At 37.0% G+C, this 21736-nt stretch overlaps 2 protein-coding genes across 2 annotated transcripts in view; both read left to right on the plus strand.

Annotated features, from left to right (window-relative positions):
- Positions 1 to 1270, plus strand: part of LOC113229662 — a 4111-nt gene extending 2841 nt beyond the window's left edge. Inside the window, exon 4 of the mRNA XM_026463331.1 lies at positions 1158 to 1270. Within this exon, the coding sequence (XP_026319116.1) occupies positions 1158 to 1190 (33 nt within the window). The 3' untranslated portion in view covers positions 1191 to 1270. The remainder of the gene's footprint in view (positions 1 to 1157) is intronic.
- A 3392-nt stretch (positions 1271 to 4662) lies between these two features.
- On the plus strand, positions 4663 to 15677 carry LOC113229737. The gene is made up of 5 exons (XM_026463418.1): positions 4663 to 4707; positions 5116 to 5178; positions 9899 to 10015; positions 12874 to 13098; positions 14300 to 15677. The coding sequence occupies exons 1-5, from the start codon at positions 4663 to 4665 to the stop codon at positions 14384 to 14386; spliced, it is 537 nt and encodes a 178-aa protein (XP_026319203.1). The 3' UTR covers positions 14387 to 15677.
- Positions 15678 to 21736: the final 6059 nt, after the last annotated feature.

The following is a 21736-nucleotide window of genomic DNA, read 5'->3' on the forward strand; positions in this document are numbered from 1 at the left end:
CACGCAATCGATCTCGGCTGCGTGAAGTCGGTTTCGACTACATGCATTTAATGCGTGCAGTCGTTAACCGAGACCTCGACTGCATGAAGTTGATAACTACTTCACGCATTACCTTCAAACATGCAGTCAATCTCTTAGCAGCCTAAAGATCGATGCCACACGATGCGTTGCGACGCCTGAGGGCGCGTTTCCATTATGTCGTCACGATTTATTTATCGTTGGATGACTGTCGCGCGTAGTCTGTTCCCATATCACGATTATCCATCGTGGCTGTATCGTGGACGTTTATTTTATCGTTGAACGACTGTCGTGTCTAGCTGTTCACACTAGATCGAGTCGACAATTTATCGGTTCACGGCAGCCACCTTATTGAACAACAGTTAATCGTGTTATACTATAGCTGAACAAATTCATTTAAATATACAAGACGCGACACTTCAAACTGCACGACTATCTGTCGTCACGATGTAATGGAAACGCGCTCTGAGCGGTGAACGGAACGTGTGCGATTGGCAGTGAGTCGACGATAACCAGGTACTCATACTAGCGAGTGAACACTGTTTCACGGATACACACTAGAACCTCGTTAATGTATCTGTCACGTTGCAGTTTTTTTTACAATAATTAAGTAACGGGACGAACAAGTCGTGTGCCTGAAGGTACACGCCTGTCCGTAGCAATTGCAGTACCACTCAAGAGCTTTAAATCACAAAGATCTGAGGGGCACTGCCACTGGGCCGGCACCCTGAGTAATAAGTTGACGAGTCCCATGTGCCTGTAATTTCACCAGCACCCGTACCCTTCAATGCTCACACTACTGCTTGCCAGCAATAATTTATTAGCTGTAGAGTTCTTAGTGAAAGAGTACGTCCTGGGAAATACTGCCTCCGTACTTATCTTTGCCGCCAAGCTGTAATGTGAGCATTATTGCGTTCCGGTTTTGAAGATTAAAGTTGCTTATGAAAGTACAGGTACATGGGACTTGTCACGCGTATATCTCAGTGTGATGAGCGTAGAGGCAGTGCCCTCAGATCTTTTAGATCGGCAAAGCAAATGTTACGGGAAGCGTGTTGCTTGCCATCAGGCCCACGACTTGTTCGTCCCGCCACAAAGAAACAACAATTAATTAAATAAAAATATTTTTTCTTATGTTACAGAAATGCCCTGATGAAGCATGGAAATGTGCTTGAATTATTAAAATTAAGGGATTTTACAGATCTAAAAAAATAATAAAGTAAAATAAATTGCGTATTGTTTTATTATTCCACTAAATTGACTGTTGAAAATCCTAGTTTATTTACTAAGACCAAGATAACAAATATCTATAAGAAACGTTACAAAAATACATAGGATTAATGACAAAATACAATAGGTGGTATTGCATGGTTAGCTGTAGATACTCTTATGCAAAGACCTAAAAGAAATGAAGTATGTATAGGGAGCCGCGCGCATGTAATACACACATCAAAAGTGTCTACGGATCAAGTACGTTTAAAAGTATTGCTGCAATTAGGGTTAATTATATTAACTTTTTTGTATCGCTATGATACTTTTTAGTGAGTTTTAACATTTAAATAAGGAATATTGTTTAAAATTCGATAATAAGAAGAAAATCGATTGTCAATGTGGTTTTGTATAAAAATGAGTTATAGCGTTTTGACAAAATCATTACAATATCTGCATCGGAACCGAAACAATTTACATTATTATGGAGAGACGACATCATTTAACCCGAGAAGTGATGATGCGAGCCGTCGGAATGTTGGAAGCTGGTTCCAGGCAACGTGCTGTGGCTTTCACTCTTAACACTACACAGAGCGTCATAAGTCGCCTCTGGACGCGCTATCGCATGACGGGCAGCGTGGCCGAGCGACATGGAGGACGATCTCGCATCACGACTCGCAGACAGGACCGGTATATCCAAAATACTGCTCGACGGAATCGTACCATGACCGCCATGATGTTGGTTACGAGGCTCCACAGCTCCTCAGGCTTGCTAATAAGCGATCAAACAATCCGAAATCGTTTACGTGAAGTGGATCTGCGATCCCGAAGGCCGCTCAGAGTTCCACCTATTGCACCCTGCAATCGCAGGACCCGTTTACGATGGGCTCGCGAACACAGAAACTGGGAGGAAGAAGACTGGCGCTATGTGTGCTTTTCGGATGAATCCCGCTTCGGTATGAGACCGGATACAAGACGTACTCGAGTTTGGAGAACATCTGGACGTCATGAACGTTTGAGATATTGTCAGGACGTTCATCCATATGGTGGGGGAACAATAATGATATGGGCCGGTATTTGGATCGGCGGAAGAACCGATCTCATTTGGATCAGGGGTAACCTCAATGCTCAAGTTTACGCAGAGAGGATTGTTTCAGATGTTATCATCCCTTTGCGAGGCCAGTTGGGTGATTCATTTCAACTAATGCATGACAATGCACGTCCACACACGGCTAGAGTCGTAACACGCATTCTTGCCGAAGCTCGTATCAACGTTCTGCCGTGGCCTGCTCAATCGCCAGACCTCAATCCAATTGAGCACGCGTGGGATATGCTTCAAAGAAGAGCTGTGCCGAGTATGCATACCGTACATACTCTACAACAATATTTTGACTTGTTACAAAACACGTGGGCGGCCATTCCTCAAAGTGATTTTGATGAACTCATCTTAAGCATGCCAAATCGCTGTAATTGTGTGATTCGTGTTAATGGTGGAAATACAGATTATTAATTTTCTTATCTTTACAATAAAAATGAGCAAAATCATCATTTTCGCCATTTTTTTGTCATTTAATTGACGCCGTTAATTTAAGTTTTTTCCCCCAATTTGCAAAAACATCAATTTTAGTTTATTTTAATTAAATATAGGGGTAAGCGGTTAAATAAAACATAAGCATTAAAGTAAGAAGTCGTCCTGGAAGACTGGATTTGGTAAATATTGCTTAAATAATTTTTATTTCAAAAATATTCACTTGATCCCTAGACACTTTTGATGTGTGTATTTTGACTTACCCCCTCTCAAGTAGTGGTAGTGGTTTTGAATCTGGGCGCGCACTTCTGTATTTTTTGGTAAAGGAAAACATCCTGATTAAACCTACACGTCGAAGAAGGTTCACGCCCCCTCGGCAAACGTGTGAAGTCCCCAACGTGTATTGGGCCAGCGTGGCCCAATACACGTTGGGCCACGCTGTCCCAAATCGTTGTACCGTGAATAGTGATTGGTACACGACGATTTGTTTGCCGGAAGTTATTGACAAACTCCGTAAAAATAATCATAAACGCCATATCATCTTGCACCACGATAATGCCAGTTCTCAAACGGCCAGACAGACAAATGAATTTTTGAAAGTGAACAACGTTGACTTTATGAGCCATCCCGCGCACAGTCCCGACCTGGCTGCCACCTTGTGACTTTTATTTCTTTCTAAAAATTAAGAAACAGTTACGCGGTCAACGATTTTCATCACCTGAAGAGGCTGTCGAAGAGTATGAAAAATATGTTTCAGACATTGTCACGGAGGAGTGGCATAAATGTTTTCAAAATTGGTTCATACTCCGTAATTCATTCCGGAAACTTATAGTGCGCCCCAGGTATTTCCCCAATCGTTGTATAATAACATACATATAACTGTAAGCAATCACGATACACTGTAAAACTAAATATTGGATTTTATTTCGGAATAGATATTTTTCGCAGTGCATACATACGCAACTTAATTTTAAAAATTTGATAGTCACTTACCCTCGTGCTAGATGGAAAAAATTTGTTCTCCATCTTGTGTAATAAGACTGAAAAAAACAAGTTTGCAAGATAAATAAAAAAGTGGAAAACAATGTAAGTCAATACTTACGTTAGAACTTATTGTTTAGTCGGGAGGTTATATGAATATTATAAAAAGAACATTCTTGGAAAACAGTGGGTGAAGCCGAATAGCAATAAGGTTTAACATAAACTAGAGCATACCACCTTTGTTCAACAAAAAACAGTTTAATATACAAAAAAGTTGAGAAAAGAAACATTTGCCATCTTGATAATTATGATTCTTTACATAACACATATGATAGTCATAGATTAAAAATTTTACCCATGAAACATTTTACAATGCCTACAAGTAAAATTTTTTTGAGGTAGGTACCTATTACACAATAATATCAATATATACATTTAATGAATTGTTTAAATGAACGTCATTTTTCTATTGAGATTGGTATTATTAACTTAGATTATCAAGGGTTTGTGTCGGGCTGAGAATTTTTCTCACATAATTATATCGTAATGAGTTCTTACTCCTTTAATTTCGAATTAGTAATATTAATAAATGTTAATGTTTGTAAGAGACAGGAGCCTAAAATAGGCGAGCCATCTATCTTATGACTCCTAATTTCAACCTCTTCGTAGAGCAATTCTGAAACAAATGTGGTTAGGGAGTACTTTTATAAGTTAGTATGTGCATTGTGTGTGCGTGCGAGAACAGACATCAACAGGCATTCAATATACCAAGTGTCCATTCTTTTATTGCCTACAAGTATAAAAGTATACACATTTCCGAAGTTAATCTAATTGCTAGTGATACTTTGATGACGGTCTACGCGCACAAGTATATAAACTTTCACCACGCGCTCATCCCATCATTCTCGTTCGTAATTCGCTCTGACACCATGAGTAACTTGGGTGGTATTATTATCTTAGCTACGGTCTTACAGGTGAGATTGTGTTCATTGTTCATAATTCAAAATATATGCAGTCTTAACCTATGCACCTACGGATTTTACAAAATACGATTGGATCGCTTAGTGTACAGACGGTAGAACATCAAGCTACACGTTGATGGATCTTGTCCCGTTACACTGGAGACAATATTCCAACAAAAGTGTACAGCTTGATATGCTGTTGGTTGTACATTCTATAGTTAACCCAATATTGTTGAATAAATACAAAACTATAATTAAAACAAATATAACTCTAAATAAATATATTATACTTCCATATTTAAGCTGATTGATAGTTAGTTTGGTTTTCAATGTAATTAATTGAATAAATAGATAGATATAACATATAACATACATAACATATATTGTCGATTAATTTTTGTTCCAAAATTAAACTTTCAGGTGATACACGCGCAACCACCAGCAAATATTCCCGAGTTATGCTTAGGTAACCCACCATATTTGGTAAGTACGTAAAGAAGGTAAACAAAAGACACAAAACAGGTACAACTGGTGGCCTTATTGCTAGATAGCAATTTCTTCCACACCTCCACCTCTGGGCTACAATATAAACATAATAATTAGCAATTACATTATGATAATAAACACGAATTTTATGCACAAATTGCACTTACACTTTGAAAATAATAAAATACTTTAATACATTTAAAAATAATAGAATAAAAATAAAATAAATAAAACGTTATATAACCACAGAAGAAAGAAAAGAGGGATAGGGGTATAAAAAAATAGCACATAATATTAGAAACACAGTAAGAATAGGAAAATAGAATAATTTGACTATAAGGTAATGAATGAGCTTTGAGTAAAATTTTAAGACTCACCATTACACTATCATGGTAATTATCTCACCTCATTTAGTGGTTTTGACATCTCCAAGCCACTGCTTAGCCAAATTCATTATTATCATCAGTTTACATGTACGCACTGCTGGACATAAGCCTCCACTAGAGCACGCCTACTCTCCGGGTAATGTCCCGCTTTCTCAGGTCGTTCGTTCATCTTGCCGCAGGGTGTCTTACTCTAGCTTTTCCTTGACGTGGTCGTCACTTTAGAAAAAGCCTGCTCCGGCGACCATCCGCCCTCCTGTAGACATGTTCGGCACACTGCCACTTATGCTTATGAATTTTGCGAGCTATGTCGGTCATTTTACTACTCTGACATATGACTTCATTAGATTTGATAGGATTTGATAGTCAAAATAATGAAGTAGAATTGATTAACGAAACATAGACGATGCATCTATCCCGCTTACCATATTTCTGGTTTCGCCCGTCCAGTGGTATCATCTGCTCTATCTATAGTTGATAGTAAAGATATGAATGATGTTAATGTCTTCCATTACGGAAACAGAAAAGTAATTAATATCTGTAGGCGAGAGGTGAAGAACCTTAAGTGCCAAATAAATTAAATTAATTAAATAATAGCTAGTTAAATAAAAAAACAAACGTCGACAGGACGTAATGTCTATTACTATTCCATTCTAAAGAAATGTTTACAATAACATCTAAATTCCAAAAAATAGACTTTAGGTCCTTATTTCTTAAGACGAATTGGTAAAGATAAAAATAAAGATAGATTTATTTGTGGAAGTAGGTATAATAAATTATTTTCAATTAGGTCTTAAACAATACATTACAGTGCTACTACAACCAGTTTCATAAAAACATACAAATATGATTAGTGGTGGTCGCATAGTGTTCAAAGTATTATTATTAAAACACTCAAAAAAATTGTAGGAGTAAACATATAGAGATAAATACAGTAAAAATGAGCAATGTCAAAAATAAAGCCAAAATAAGCACATGAATGTCAAACTTACACAATCTACATTTCCACACCTCTATAAAAAATAATACTCATGTCAAAAATTATTTTAAATACAAAAATAACTTATGTTAAAATTAGTCAAATACACATTAGTAGACACTATTTCAAATTATAATAGACATAATCATTTACATTATAAAAACATTTATCATTTAAATACTACTTACATTTTTTCTTGAAAAGATCTAATGCAATTTTCGCATGGATTTCTGGATTCTATTACATAATCTTGGCAGCATACAGAGAACACTTTTGACATTAATGCGGTTTGCTACTACGTTATTGTTCTTAAGTTTTATGTGGCAGCATAGATACTTCATCATTATCTCTTCTATTTCTACGTCTTACTTCCGTAACTTTATTGAATAGATTGGGGTTTATTTAGACAAATAATATTGATTCTAGAATATACAATGATGGTAACGTTAGTATATTTTATTTTCTAAAACAGGGCAAGCAGCTGTCCATGCGAGAAAAACTTAGCTAAATATAGCTCTTATACACTTTTTCTGTGCTTTGAATACTAAATCTCCATCTGTAGAGTTACCCCAAAAAATACCCCATAACTTAAGTGCAAAGCTACTATACCATAATAAGCAGGCAATAATGAGTTAGAGTCAATTATATGAGACAATCTGTATAAGGCATAAGAATAAATGCTTAGTTTTTTACATAAGTTTTGAATATGTGCTTTCCATGTCACTTATTATCTACAATTACACCTAAAAATCTAGTCTCGGTTAGTTAGCCTATACTTATGTTTTCATGACTAACATTGACGTTATTATTATTCTGTATCTGACTGTAATGCATCATGTTAGTATTTTTTTTTTAAATTGATGTTGAGGTATTTCCTTTTAACCAAAATATTACAGACTCTACTTCTTCATTGATCTCTTGTTCATATGAAATTTTGTTTTTGCACTTAATTTGTACTGTCGTCTATAAAGAGAGAAACGTGATGATTCGGTTCAGTATTAGGCAGATCATTTATGTATAGAGTGAATAGGAGTGGGCCCAAAATGCTGCCTTGCGGAATGCCATACAGAATTGTTCTATTACTCGATCTAAATACACATTCGATTTTGGTTTTGGGAGACTAATACTATTGAGTGGATTCCACTCAAAGACACTCAAAAGCACTCACATGCACTCCAAGGCACTCGCTGGTACTCAAAGGCACTCGCTGGCACTCAAAGGCACTCGCTGGCGCTCAAAGGTACTCGCTGGAACTAAAAGGCGGGTTAGATTTTTAAATTGGAGTAAAAAAATTTATATAATTGTGCAAAGAATATGTGGATACTACTTCCATATGGCACTCTATAAATACATACAACATGATACTCCATCAGCTCAATCGCACAACACTCCAAAACACTCGTCACACTTACTTTCTTCACTTCACACAATTCTTTATATCAAAACCTTTTCGTACCAATATACAAGAACCTCCTCTGATTTGCTCTTTCCTGTAATAGTACGTTGCGTTATAATAATTAGGGACATTTAATAAAACTTCATGACCCATTTTGATAGTGTTCTGTCACACACATCACAACTATATATCTACCTTTTTGTGAAAACTCGTATAAACATATTGTCAATTCATCTGTTTTATTGATTAATCCGGCAATATATTGATGAAGGATATAAATATCGTTAACGAACAAGAAGTTTTCATCCGTAATTGATTGGTCATGTTTTTGATAAGTTTCTTCAGGAATTATAGAGCACATCATCTCCTAAATATTTTTAAAATTTATTTTCATGCTAAATTTTTTTAAGAAGCCAGTGCGTCTGTTAATCATAGAGTCGTCGTAGCTTAGGTGAAGATTAGAGTCTATATATGACACGGATAGTTCTCCTGCGTCTGTATATCTTCATATAAAGCTTTGTTAAAACTTTAAAATCTCCAATTCATTACCAAATTACAATATGTGTCTAGAAACATATCTAATAACAATTGAATGAAACTGATTTTTCCATAGGTAAACGTATGGGCTACTCCCATATACAAATAAAACATGTTACAAAAACATACAGTTAGTATTTATTTATTTATTTACAGTTGAATTTAAAACCCCTCCTTTTTTGAAGTCGATTAACAGAAAACACTAACTCAACATATAACGTATCTAAATAATATTAACATATACTTTAAATAATATTAACATATAGTATATATGTATATATATATACTTATATATATACATATATATTTACTTATATACTTATTCACATACATCACTTACTAACATAATATAATATATTTATCTATAAGTGTCAGCGTTATTGTTGAAATTCATTTATGCACCGTGTCGGTCCGTCAATAAATAAATAAGCTGCTTATTTTATCGTATCGTTTTCTTATGGAACCACGCTTATTAGAATGAGGTTTTTGTTCGGGTGCGTGACGTCAAAGGTGATCTGATCCGCATCGTGCTTATTACATGGACTATATTGTTGTTATCTGTTTACTTCTGTGCTTCTCCTGTGCTGTACTTTCTGCTTGTGCTCGGTTCTTCCTTCGCTTTCATGTACTACTGTCGTGTGTGTATTAAATGTACTGACGTGAAATGGATTTTCATTCTCACCGCTTCGCACCTGCAGCTAAGTATCTAGATTTAAGATTAGCCAGTATAGCATTCGACCAGTGGCTAAAAACATATTAAAAAACGACGACAGTTTGTGATTTTTTTCGAAAATTTAGTTAACCGTGTTACCGACCCATAGTTCGCTACCGCTATATCTGTTTTCACTATCAATTAGAAAAACTTGAATGGAACAAACTGAAAAAACTTTGAAGTCATATTTTTATCTCGACCACACGGAAAATTCGTTATTAAATATATAATACTTCAAAACGTATATTTTTGGTCTCACTTCACCTTAATTGTATTCCTATTCTTAAGTAAACAATAAGATATTTGCGTGTATTGATTAAAAAAGGAAAGAAAAAAAGAAAATTTTATTCAGTACCATTCATTTTCATTTGTATGTACTTACAAAATAAAAATAAATTAAAACTAAAATTAAAGCACTGAATGAATGAACGAAATGAAGGGCACCACTCAGCAATGCCGTGGCTGAGAACAACCATGGCGCTAATATTATGTGGAGCCCACTATAGCTATAGCTAGTATTGTGTGCGTCACAGGCGCACTTAACAAGTACCACACACGAAACAGTGACATTTTTATATGCGCAATCAAATACACACAATTAACAAATTGTGTTATGTAATAACTAAATGATGAAAAAGGTTATTGTTACATGAAATTGTGGTCATTCTGTATGTGCCCAGTTATTAACTGTCTACCTGAAATGATTACAGGAACCCGCACCAGACTGCTGCGATATACCACCCATGTTCAACTTGAAGGAAATGTATAAGTGTGGCTTCCCAGAACCGGACAGCGTGCTTCTTAAAAAACGTGTCACTAGCAGAGATGTGAGTATTCAAATTAAAGCATAACACACGCAGAGAGCGGTTGCGGGTCGGGTGTGTCTCGGGTCGGAAGCATGGCGGTCGGAAACATATAATTCCCTGTGTTTATATGGACGCCAACACACCACACAGGGGCGCGGGACAGGAAAACAAAAAAAATCATACTAAGATAGGGGGGCACCTTAGTTAGTATAAGGCACGCTGCTGCGTAGAATGGGGTTACCATACTTGTCTTATTGACCTATGGTAATACTCTGAAGACTCCCAAAGCAACCAGCGGGTTAATTGTAACGATTGTATGTGGATGTTCACTTACAATCGTTCGAGACATACGGTGTCCCTAACGATTCTGGTATTGTAGCGTTCTAGAGCCACAGCTCTGTCACTGAGGCTGCAAACTGGTCGGTGGCGGCAGAGATCCGGGCGACGGCGGCGGCGCGGTGAAACTATCTTGTTCTCAATGCCAGCGTTCAGATCGCTCGATTTGCGGCGGTGCAGTGACTCGACGAGAGCGTGCGAGCGATGTCGAAACTGCGACGGCATTTTTTATAATAGTGTTATTAAATATTAATTATTATTGGCAAAAGAAGATGTGAACCCGCACTACAAACACGGAAAACAAAACGGCGAGTTTCACCGAAATTACGAAGATCAAAGACAGAATAATTTCTATAGTTACGCTAGAATAACTGTGGAGACGTTTGACTATATTCTTGCAAATATCGGGCCAAAATTGAAAGCCGACTTTAATTATGATTTAATAGTATCTCCAGCAGATAAATTATATATAATAACCTTGGGACAAGTAAAAGAACTAAATATATTTTTAAATATTATTATGGACGATATATTTGCTGTTCCATATTGGGTGTCATTATAAAATTGCTGAAATTATTTCTTCCAACGACATCTCGACTTGATTGGTCGAAATATAAATGTAGATAAACAACAGTATAACACCCACCGCGCGATTGGAGCGCGACACTCGTGTCCCGCCACCGGTCCCACTGCAGTCGTGAACAGCACAATGCAAACCTATACATTCTGATTTTTATCAAGTCGCTCGAGCCGCTACCCGCATCGCTGCCGCACCACCGCACCGACAGTCGCGCTGCCCAGTCGCTGTCATCCAGTTCGGCCGTCCAGCAAGCGTGCATCTGTGTTTTCATCAACCACAATGCACTAGCGTTGCCTTATTATGGCAACACGGTATTCAAAAAATGTAAATTATATAAAACAACAACTTTTATTATTTATTTCGTTTTGATGTGCATCCAAGCACATTTACGAATGAAAAAAAATATAATGTGACTTTAATTTTTTAAACTTTGTTGGAAAAGTCGGAGAAATGGCACACCAAAAAATGTAAGTAAGATTTTCTTTTATTATTAATATGTTAAAGTGTTATAATTTATGAACATATTATTTTTATCACCTTTGTCATATAGTAAGCGTAAGAAATAAAAACAGAATTGTTAAAAATTACATACATTATTACAGTTTCATTACCGTTGCCATTTGGCAACGCTAGTCCGTATGAAGTATATTTTTTCACAATTTTACTCTGATTACCGTTTGAGTTTGACTTTGGCGGAAGTAGTCGATCAACTTGAAACAGTGAAGATGTCCACATTCCAGACGTGTACATAGAACTATCGGATGTGGCAGAATTTACCGACCAACATTCTGCGAGTGAAGACGAGGACTCTACCTACGTGGAAACCCTATCAGGTCGACACCTTCGCGCGGCAGTCGAGGTTCGAGTTACATCTCCGGAGCCGATGGATACCTCCGGGCCTTCCAATAAAAGTGCGCAAAATCTCTAATCATGCTTGGAAAAACCAATTTCCTACCTGACTCTAAAATCATATGTCATTAGCTTAAGTATTTTCTAGCCATTTTAGTAGTATCAGGGTACAATAAATTATCTAGTAAATAAATCGTATTGGTACGGGGTGTTGATGATATATTATACGGAATACTCTGGTGTATAACAATTACAGAATTGGGATTCGTGGTAAAAAATGATCGTGGCTGATGTTCACGTGGTTCATAGATGTACCCATAAATAACTTCTGGATCTTGATGAAGAAGTCTGGCAAAAATGTATCACAGTTAGATTTTCATAAAGAACTCGGTAAAACTTATCTGAAGAATATGGCACTACACCAGAGATTGGAGGACGTCCTTTTTGGAGGAAAATTTTACCGGGGGTGCGATATGATGGTGAAAAGCATTTCCTCAAACAAATAGAGAAGAAAAGATGCGGGAGAGGGTTGCAAAACAATAAGTACAGTAATTTGTACTAAATGTCTTGAAACATACAATTTTTTTGCTGCCATTATATGCTTTTTATTTATTACCCAACTGCCGCTAAGAGTTATATATAATGTGTGGATGTAATGTTTGTATGGACCTAGGCTGCCAGTTACTATAAACAATGACTAAGTAGTAGACCAACCTATACTGGAATTAAATATTTTGTACCCACTTTGGCCTAGCGTCGCCATATGACAACAGGTCAAAACTCAAAAACAACAAAACAATATTTTTTTCATATTTTTTACACACACAAAGTAACAAAATTTAGCCTGATTTCAAAATTCCAAAATAATCAGTAAACATTTGAAACTCAGTCTCTAATGGATTAAAAAAATATGAAAAAATTTATAAATAATTTTTATTTTTTGTATCAAAATTTTGTGTCTCTAGAATGCGTGACGATTAAAATGACATTGAATACCGTTATAATGGTACTTAGATAAGTAAATAATGTTACTTTGAAAAACTTTACAATAATTTAACTTATTTGCGGTACCCTGTCTTTAGCTACATAAAAATATATTTATTACCTATTACAGTGTCCAAAGTTTAAATGCGTAGCAAAAAAATACAATGTTCTACGTGACGGCGAAGTCGACGCAGAGTTGCTTAATACCCTCATGGACAATTATGTGAAGAAGAACCCTTCATTCAAATCAGCAATTGCTTCAGCGAAGAAGACATGCGTCGGAAAACAACTCACCGGTATGGAGTCATGTCCTCCGGAAAAAATATTTGCCTGCATCTTTTCAGTAATGCTGTTTGTAAGTATATTAAGCTCCGTCATGTAAGAGTTTCACAGACTTATAGATGGGAAGCAGACTAAACACCATTTCACACCTATATACTCAAATTTATTAAAGATTTAGTATCCTTTTCCTTCCAAGAACAAAATGTATTGTATATTTCTTTTTTTTTCACTTGTGTTGGTACACCGAGACGCACACAAACACAAACTTAAAACGCATGGCAATCGCCATTTTTTTAAGCTACAGGCGTGGCCGGCTTATTAAATAATTCACTAAAACTGGTTATTTGGAGGTCCATACGAGCAAACAGGATAATTAATTTTGTTATTTGTATTTTCCGATTCTAACGCAACTGATGTAGAAAAACTTTTCAGCATTACGAATATTTTGAAAATCAACCGTAAAAACTTACATAATGTATTTTAAATTTTTATTGAATTGATATTCATTTACTTTTATGTGAAATTACTCCAGTACTTTGTTATATGTAATTATTAATACAAAGATCGAACACTCAGAAAAAAGTTCCTTCGATCCGGCCGGATTCGAACCGACGTCTACTATCATACCGTGCCAGACGCTATACCAACTAAGCCACGGAACGAACCAACCAGCGGACCTCACGAATTTTTCTATGTACTTGCGTCATATCTTCGATACTCAGAAAAAAATTCCTTTCGAATCGAACTCTCAGAAAAAAAAGGATTTTTTTCTGAGTGTTCGATGTTGTATTAATAATTATTGCATAACGTAATTTGTGAAATAGAGTTGGCAACATTCGTGTGATAAGCGACATACGGTGTGCATCTTAGTAACGCACGCAGTTTTATTACTATATTTGGTGTGCTTCCCATTTATAAATTTGTGAGGCGTTTTCGCAATGTGTTTTTAAAAAAATTTTCCAAATCCGAGATTATACAGATCTAGAAAACTCGGACTGACTTCGTATGTCGCTTATGGACTGCATCAGATCCGAATCCGAGGATACAATGATGTCACTTGTACACCTAGAGATTCAAAATTCTGGCCTTTCTAGTGCTGTACAGCGATTAAGTCGTTATTGGACGCCCTACGCAAACGCAAACAAACAGGCCGAATAGAAAACCTAGGTTCGGCGTTTTGCTTATTGGCAGTTTAAGCTTTTAAGATTTGACCAAAACCAAATTTTCAGTTTATAATTAATATTATGCTAAGGTAATATAATAATTGTTTACAGGAATGTCCAGGATGGCAAACTGACCCTCGCTGCGATTACATGAAAGATTTTATGAGAATTTGCCCACCTTACTTGTTTAAATTTTAAAAATAGGGTTTATGTTCATGGGTTGGAAAGAAGCAATGTTTGTAAAAAGGTGTACATGTATATATATATCTACAAGGAGTGACACAGAGGTTAAAACCACCAAATATTAATTAATTTTTTTTCGAATTCCGGAGTTCCGGATGAAAGAAACTTCTCTCTCTATTCTATTTATGACGATCAATAAAAGATTGAAAGTGTTTATTAACTACTTAATAAACACTTTCAATCGATTTCGGTTATATCTCATCATCATCATCAGCCTATTGCAGTCCACTGCTGGACATAGGCCTCCCCTAATGCACGCCATTTCGCCCTGTTCTCGGCTTGACGCATCCATTTCCTGCCAGCAATCTTCCTCAGATCGTCACTCCACTATTATATCTACTATAACCGAAATATAATACATGTAGTTATTTTTATATTAATGAAAGTTGAGTTTGTGCATAAATAGTTTATTTATAATTTTTTTATATTTTTTATTTTATTTCAACGTGTAGGAAATAGCAACTGTTGAATGACTGATTTTGAAGCAAAATAATAACTGAAAATGGAACATATAGGAAATGAAACTATTTTTCCGGATTGAAATCGCGTATATTTGTTTTTTCAAACCAACCAACGTTTCGGGCCCTTTACAGGTCCCATGGAAACGGTTGACAACCGTGTTGAACAACAAGTCAACAGTCAAAATAGTTTCATTTCCTATATGTAACAATCGCGAAAACCTAAGAACCCGAGTCTATATTTTTTAAATGTTAGGTAAACATTCAGACAAAACTATAAGCTCACTATAAGCCTGTCTCGTACAGTACGCGCTGTTATGGCACTAGAAACTACTTTATTGCATACAAATACAAAAGCTTCTATTTTATAATATGTTGTATTTTTTTTATCATATCAAGTGACGGGATGCACAGTAATAGTAAGCTACACGCCTGTCCATAACGGTTGCAGTGCCACTAAGAGTTTCAAACCGCAAAGATCGGAGGGGCACTGCCACTGCGCCGTTCACCCTGTGACATGAGTTGATAAGACACATGTATCTGTAATTTCACCAGCACCCCTGCATCTCAACCGGTACGCAGTAATACTGACATTACTGCTTGGCGGCAGAAATGGGTAAGGTGGCAGTATTTCCCTGGACGAACTCTTTCACAACGAGCTCGACTGCTACTAAACATATTTTCCAGTGTATGCCTGCAATTGCAACAAACTGCTTTGCGTTTTCCATTTTTAAAATTAACGTTGAGTGAATATCCTAGAAAATATATTTGTCATCAGCGATGAAACAAGTATACTAGGTGTATACTACACAACTATAATAATATCCCACTAGGATATTCTGTTTTATATATGTTACTGCAAGAACGATTGCCGTAAACATGACCGAAGAGCCAACGTCTGAGGATCATCACAGCCCTATCTTCAACCAACAAGAAATGATCGTTTACGCAGTGCACTGCTACCTATGATGGCAATGGATCCGTAGAAGCATTCATTTCGGCGACATCAACCTACAAAAAGTTGGAGAAGATAGACGATACCGATGCCCTGGAAAGACTGACCGTACTACTGAAAAATGATGCGGCAACATGGTGGGAAGGAATAAAGAACGAAGTGATAAGTTGGACTATGTTCAAAGATCGCCTCCGATACGTTTTCGCGCCGAAGACGCCAGCGTATATGGTGTGTAAGGAGATTATTGGGAAAACTCAATAGCACGCTAATTTCGTGCGCCAAATGAAGACAGTTGCACACCCGCTGAGATGCGACGCCGCTTGCATCGAGTCACACTTAGTTTTTCATAATGAACATTTGGCCGCGAGCTAATTTTACGCGCCAAGAGCAACTCGAGGATGACCGTTGGAAGCAGGTCACAGGACAGCACGCAGTTGAGACTTGACATCCAGCAAACACTTGCCTCAATACGCTGAGCTCCCCGAGGTCTCAGTTCCGAGCCACATAACAGCCGTATAAGCTTAAGTGGAAAGTCACCTCTTGCTTAGCACGCTGCAGTTCTGATCACACACTGTGTAAACACTATCCATGGTCTCAGTTCCGATCCACATCACTGCATAATTCGGTATAAGCAAGGTGGAAGCTCAGTTCGGAGTACAATTCGCTCTTCGCCTGAAACACCAATACGCCGTAACGCCATGAAAAAAAGACAAGATAATACTTCATAGTAAGTATTCCCTGGTCACGAACATTGTAAATATAAATAAGGATAAACTGTGTATACAATTATAATAAACAACTCCGATACTCATAATCACGTTTACTTGTTGCACCATTCTTGTAAGTCAGCCAGGCACAAACCCAATTGTAATGTATGTAACAGTAATAAACAGACCGTGCATCATAACTGTCGTTTCATTGCTTGCTACAAATACCTTACTGGCGACGATCTGAATCTACCCGCGCTATTAGAAAAACTGTTAATATGTCGAGTTTTATCGGAAATATGAATATTTTTGATCATACTACGCAGGATTGGCAAATTTTGTATGGAAGATTGGAGCAATTTATAAAACTAAACAGTGTTCCTGATGATAGGAAGTGTCCGTTGTTAGTCATGCATCCTGATGAATCCTGTCAATTGGCGAAAAATCTCGTACATCCAAAGAAATTAGAGGAGTTCAAGTACGTAGATTTAGTCGGGGAATTTAATAAGCATTTCTGACCGAAGAGGTGCACGTTGGCCGACAGGGAGAGATTCTTCGAGGCGAGAAGAGCGACGGGAGAGAGCATTGAGGAATGGGTAGTACGCGTCAGAGGACTCGCAGTGTACTGCGATTTTGACAATGCACTGGACTTGTTTTCGACGAATAAATTCGTACTGGGCATGAACGTAGGACCTGAGCGTGACCGTCTATTCGAGCAAGATGCAGCCGTGCTCAAATTCGCGAAGGCAGTGGAGATATCTCAGCAGGCGGCGTGTGCGCGCGAGGCCCGGGCGGCGGCCACGAGTTCGATGCCAGCGCACGTCTAGGAGAAACCAGTGTATCGGGTGTGCGGGCCACGGCCCGCCGGCGGCAACGTCCGCGAACGCCCAGAGGGCCAGTGATCTGTGTGCGGCATGAAGAACAATGACACGGAAAAATGTTGGTATAAGAATTACCGTTGCCAAACGTGTGGTGTAAAGGGTCATTTAAAAAAAGTGTGTAGCAAAAAAGTGACGGTCAAGTCTCGTTTGCATAATCTAGAAGTGAAATCAGAGTTTTTAGATGGAAACAAGTGCAAGAACTGCAAGGACTGTGAACTTTTTAATTTAAGGTACGTCCAATATGCACCAGTTTTATTATGGGTAGAGATAAATAATGTTCAATTACAAATGGAACTTGATTCTGGTTCAGGAACAACAGTTATTACAAAAAAATTGTATAAGCCGTACTTTTCTGAATGTAACTTAAGAAAATGTAATTTAAAATTCCACCTTTATAACGGCCATAAAATATCTCCTAAATATTTTGAAACTGATGTGAAATATCAAAATAACCGCCACCAGATTAAAATATATGTTGTAGTAAATGGCGGCCCACCTTCGTTAGATTAGATTAGGTTAGGTTAGGTTTATGACAAAATTTAAGTTTGGTCTGACACCTATAAATAACAACCACCAGTTAACCAGTGTTCAAGTGAAGTGTTACGGATAATGCACGAATACTCTGACTTATTTAGTGACGAATTAGGAAAATTTAATAAATTCGATGTGGAATTAAAATTGAAAGAGGGTGTGGAGCCTAAGTTTTTTAAGCCGCGTTCAGTTCCTTTCGCGTTAAAAAGTCGAGTAGAAGATGAAATAGATAGGCTTGCAGGTCTAGGAATACTCGTACCTGTTAACTTTTCTAGATATGCAACTCCAATTGTTCCTGTGCTGAAAGATAATAAAAAGAAGGGCAAAGTAAAAATAGCTGGAGATTATTCCATAACGCTCAATAAAGATTTGCACATAGATAAATGCCCAACGCCACGTATAGAGGAAGTACTAGCTAGTTTAGAAAATGGGCTACATTGTTCAAAAATTGACTTAAGTAATGCCTATAATCAGTTTGTTTTATCGCCTGAGTCGCAAAAACTAACTACAATAAGCACTACTACAAAGGGTTTATTTATTATAAGGTTAGTTTACGGATTAGTTAACGCGCCTGCGCGTTTTCCAACCCGCAATGGCAATGGAATCATTGTTAATAGGTATTGACGGTGTCAGCTGTTGCCTCGACGACGTTTGCATAACCGGACCGACGAAGCAGATTCACCTAGTCAGGCTTCGCGAAGTATTATTGAGACTAAAAAACGCTGGTCTTAAACTTCAAAAAGAAAAATGCGTTTTCTTTAAAAGCGATGTAACTTATTTGGGTTACGTAATTGACAAAAATGGACTGCGGCCTTGCAAAAAAAAAGTTAATAATAGGCAATAATATAAAAATAAAAAATATAAAAAGGCAATAGTTAAGGCGCCCCGTCCTACAAATATTACTGAAGTAAAGAGATTCCTGGGTGTAGTTAATTATTATCGTAATTTTGTCCCTAATTCATCGTCGCAGTTAAGCCCATTGCATGAATTATTACGAGCATGACGGCATGAGCGTGCAATCGAGAGCGTGAAGCGCGAGCTGACCTCGGAGCGCGTACCGGCGCACTACGAGTCCGGGGTGCAGCTCGTGCTCAGCGTGGCCTATTTGTACGGTCTGCAGGTACCATTTATATTGCCACAGGCCGTTACTATCTGTCTTCGGTAATAAAAATGGTATATCAGTAATGTCAGTGTTCCGCCTTCAAAGATATGCTATAATTTATTATATATATTATTATTATTTATTATTATTATAATTTTGTCAGCTTACAACTATTCAATCGAATACCTAGTGAAAAAAATACAATAGCAGATTATTTCTCGCGCGCGACGACAAGCGATAACTCACCGCGGGGATCGCGGGAACGGGCTAACGGAGCAAGAACACGCCTCGGCAATAGCGTTCGATGATTTGAAAAAAAGGCAACCGAAAATGATAAAACCTTGCAAACGGTGTTCAAGTACATGGCTCAGGGGTGGCCCTGTAATTACTTATGTAAGTAATTAATTATGTAATTAAGAACATAGATTATAAGTGGTTTTTGTAATTGTTACTAATAACGTGTATTTGTCTCCAGGGTTTCAAAATAACGCTGGAGGAGTGTAATGTATGTAACGCTCTGCATTTGACTTTGTCAGTCAGTAATAAACGGACCGTGTATCGTAACTGTCGTTTCATTGCTTGCTACAAATACCTCACCAATCCAACTAGGAGTGCAGTTTAATTGGAAACCCTAAACCAATCGGAGTGCCAACCCAACGAATAGTCCGTGAGCGTAAATATATCTATATAATTATGTATTATATGTTTCATACACACGGAAGATAAGCATTGAGACATCGAGTTGCGGTCACCGGTCCATTACGTCACACTATATATATATATACCATATATTTATAATGTGTCATCATCATCACCACGACTGTGGTCGCGTTTTATATGCCATTGTAATTTGTTACCGTATTCGGACAAATAAACGTTTTCGCCTGTGTTATATTTTAGCTCGCAGTCATCACTGAAGAACTTAACTTACGAAATGCTAATTATATGCAATATTCGCATGATTAATTAATTAAATAAGCCAGTATTACTTTTAATTCTACATTCAGCTAAGGTGGATCACACAGACGTGGTGCGCTGTTATGATTTTGTTATGCATGAGATTGTGTCGATTCATCGTTGCGACCCGTTGTATATATACCTTTTACCCCACACAGGCATTGCATCCAAATAGCGGCGCGACGGTGCGACGAAACACTCCTGCGCAGCGTCACAACCCTAGCGACGTTCGTGTTCTGTCTCGCTTACCGCTCTAAAGCTGTTAACAGATGGACTGCATGTGTGCAGTTAATGCATACAGTCGTGATTTCAACTGCAAACGTCGGCCGCAGTCGATGTGAATGATAATCCGAGAATCAATAGCAGCAATTCCCGTTCTCAAGAGGATATGTCGTTTTTTTGTGTCTGAAACAACTTGAATATTTCTGTAACGGAGAAAGGTAATGATTACTTGAAGGTTTAATCATCATAATGGTAAAACAAAAACACGACGAATTTAAATACTTAAAATCTTTTTTTGTTTTGTATGGCAGCCGTGTGTACCTTTGATCGCAAATTCCACCGCAGATTATAGTCGGGGATTACGTATGTGCGTTTATTGACAAATTAAAATGAATGATTTCAATAACGATATGTTTATTTTCATAATAAAAATAAATTCTCAAATACAGTTAAAATGCTACGTAGATGTATGTACCATACGTACTGTTATACTGTTAACGGTTTTACGTTACTACCTGTAAGTACAATGTTATCTATTTTTTATAAAGCTTCCTGTTTCCTGTTAATTCGACTTAGAGTAAGTGTACTATATGGCAAGCTTCTTCCAGACTCTAATGGCTCTTAACTCCAATTGGAACAACCAACTACCGTGGCGAAGTTCCTTGAGAATAATTTAGTTATACCTATTAGTGACTAGGAATCTCTACAAAATATTTTGACATTTTCGAGACTCAAGACTGCTGTTTTCAGTCTTAGGAATATCGAAATTTTTGAGACTTAAATCACTTAAATAAACAATATTAAAAAATTTACTAAACCAACAGTCGTTTTTTAATCTGTTTACGTGGACATGACAACACTGTAGGTTTGAGCTTAGTATAATGTATGGAGATACAAGACCTATAGTAAAAGTCCTCCCTAAATTCCTAACTACATTAACGCTATTTATGTCTTTCGTAATCACTATAAATATCAAAACCTTTCATGCATTTGTGATTTTATAATTTGAGTTAATAAAGAAGTTAATTAAAATGTAATAAGTATTTCGAGTGCCTAAATGCCTATTTATATGGAAACCTACTTTCGGAAAAATGTAGCGACATTGAAAGCCCTAACAACATTAAGTTGATCATTTGGAGAACCAAAATCATTGGAATTGAACATTATCGGATATATTTTATTTGTATGATATTTATGGACATTTCTCCAAGAGGGGCAAAGTTCTCTGATTTCGGTGGTCGATTTTTTCTAAATTTCAGGAAACACATTAAACGGGAAGGAAAAAGAACTCAACTTATATAAGATTCCGTTAATGGGACAATTAGAATTTTAACAGTTAATGACATATTTAATCCAGCGAATTCAGCTACCACCGAAATCAGGATAATTTAACAAAAGACACACACATTTTTGTATAAGATATTATGAAAAAAAGGCAAAAACATTCGATTATCTACATCAACATTTACTAATATGACTAACTATTAAATAA

The sequence above is a fragment of the Hyposmocoma kahamanoa genome, unplaced genomic scaffold (assembly GCF_003589595.1).
Source record: "Hyposmocoma kahamanoa isolate Upper Pololo Valley unplaced genomic scaffold, ASM358959v1 62, whole genome shotgun sequence".
NCBI lineage: Eukaryota > Metazoa > Arthropoda > Insecta > Lepidoptera > Cosmopterigidae > Hyposmocoma > Hyposmocoma kahamanoa.

Coding starts and splice junctions, on each gene's coding strand:
- LOC113229737 (XM_026463418.1), top strand. CDS start 4,663: ATGAGTAACTTGGGTGGTATTATTATCTTAGCTACGGTCTTACAG. Junction 4,708..5,115: donor TCTTAGCTACGGTCTTACAG/GTGAGATTGTGT, acceptor TTAAACTTTCAG/GTGATACACGCGCAACCACC. Junction 5,179..9,898: donor TAGGTAACCCACCATATTTG/GTAAGTACGTAA, acceptor AAATGATTACAG/GAACCCGCACCAGACTGCTG.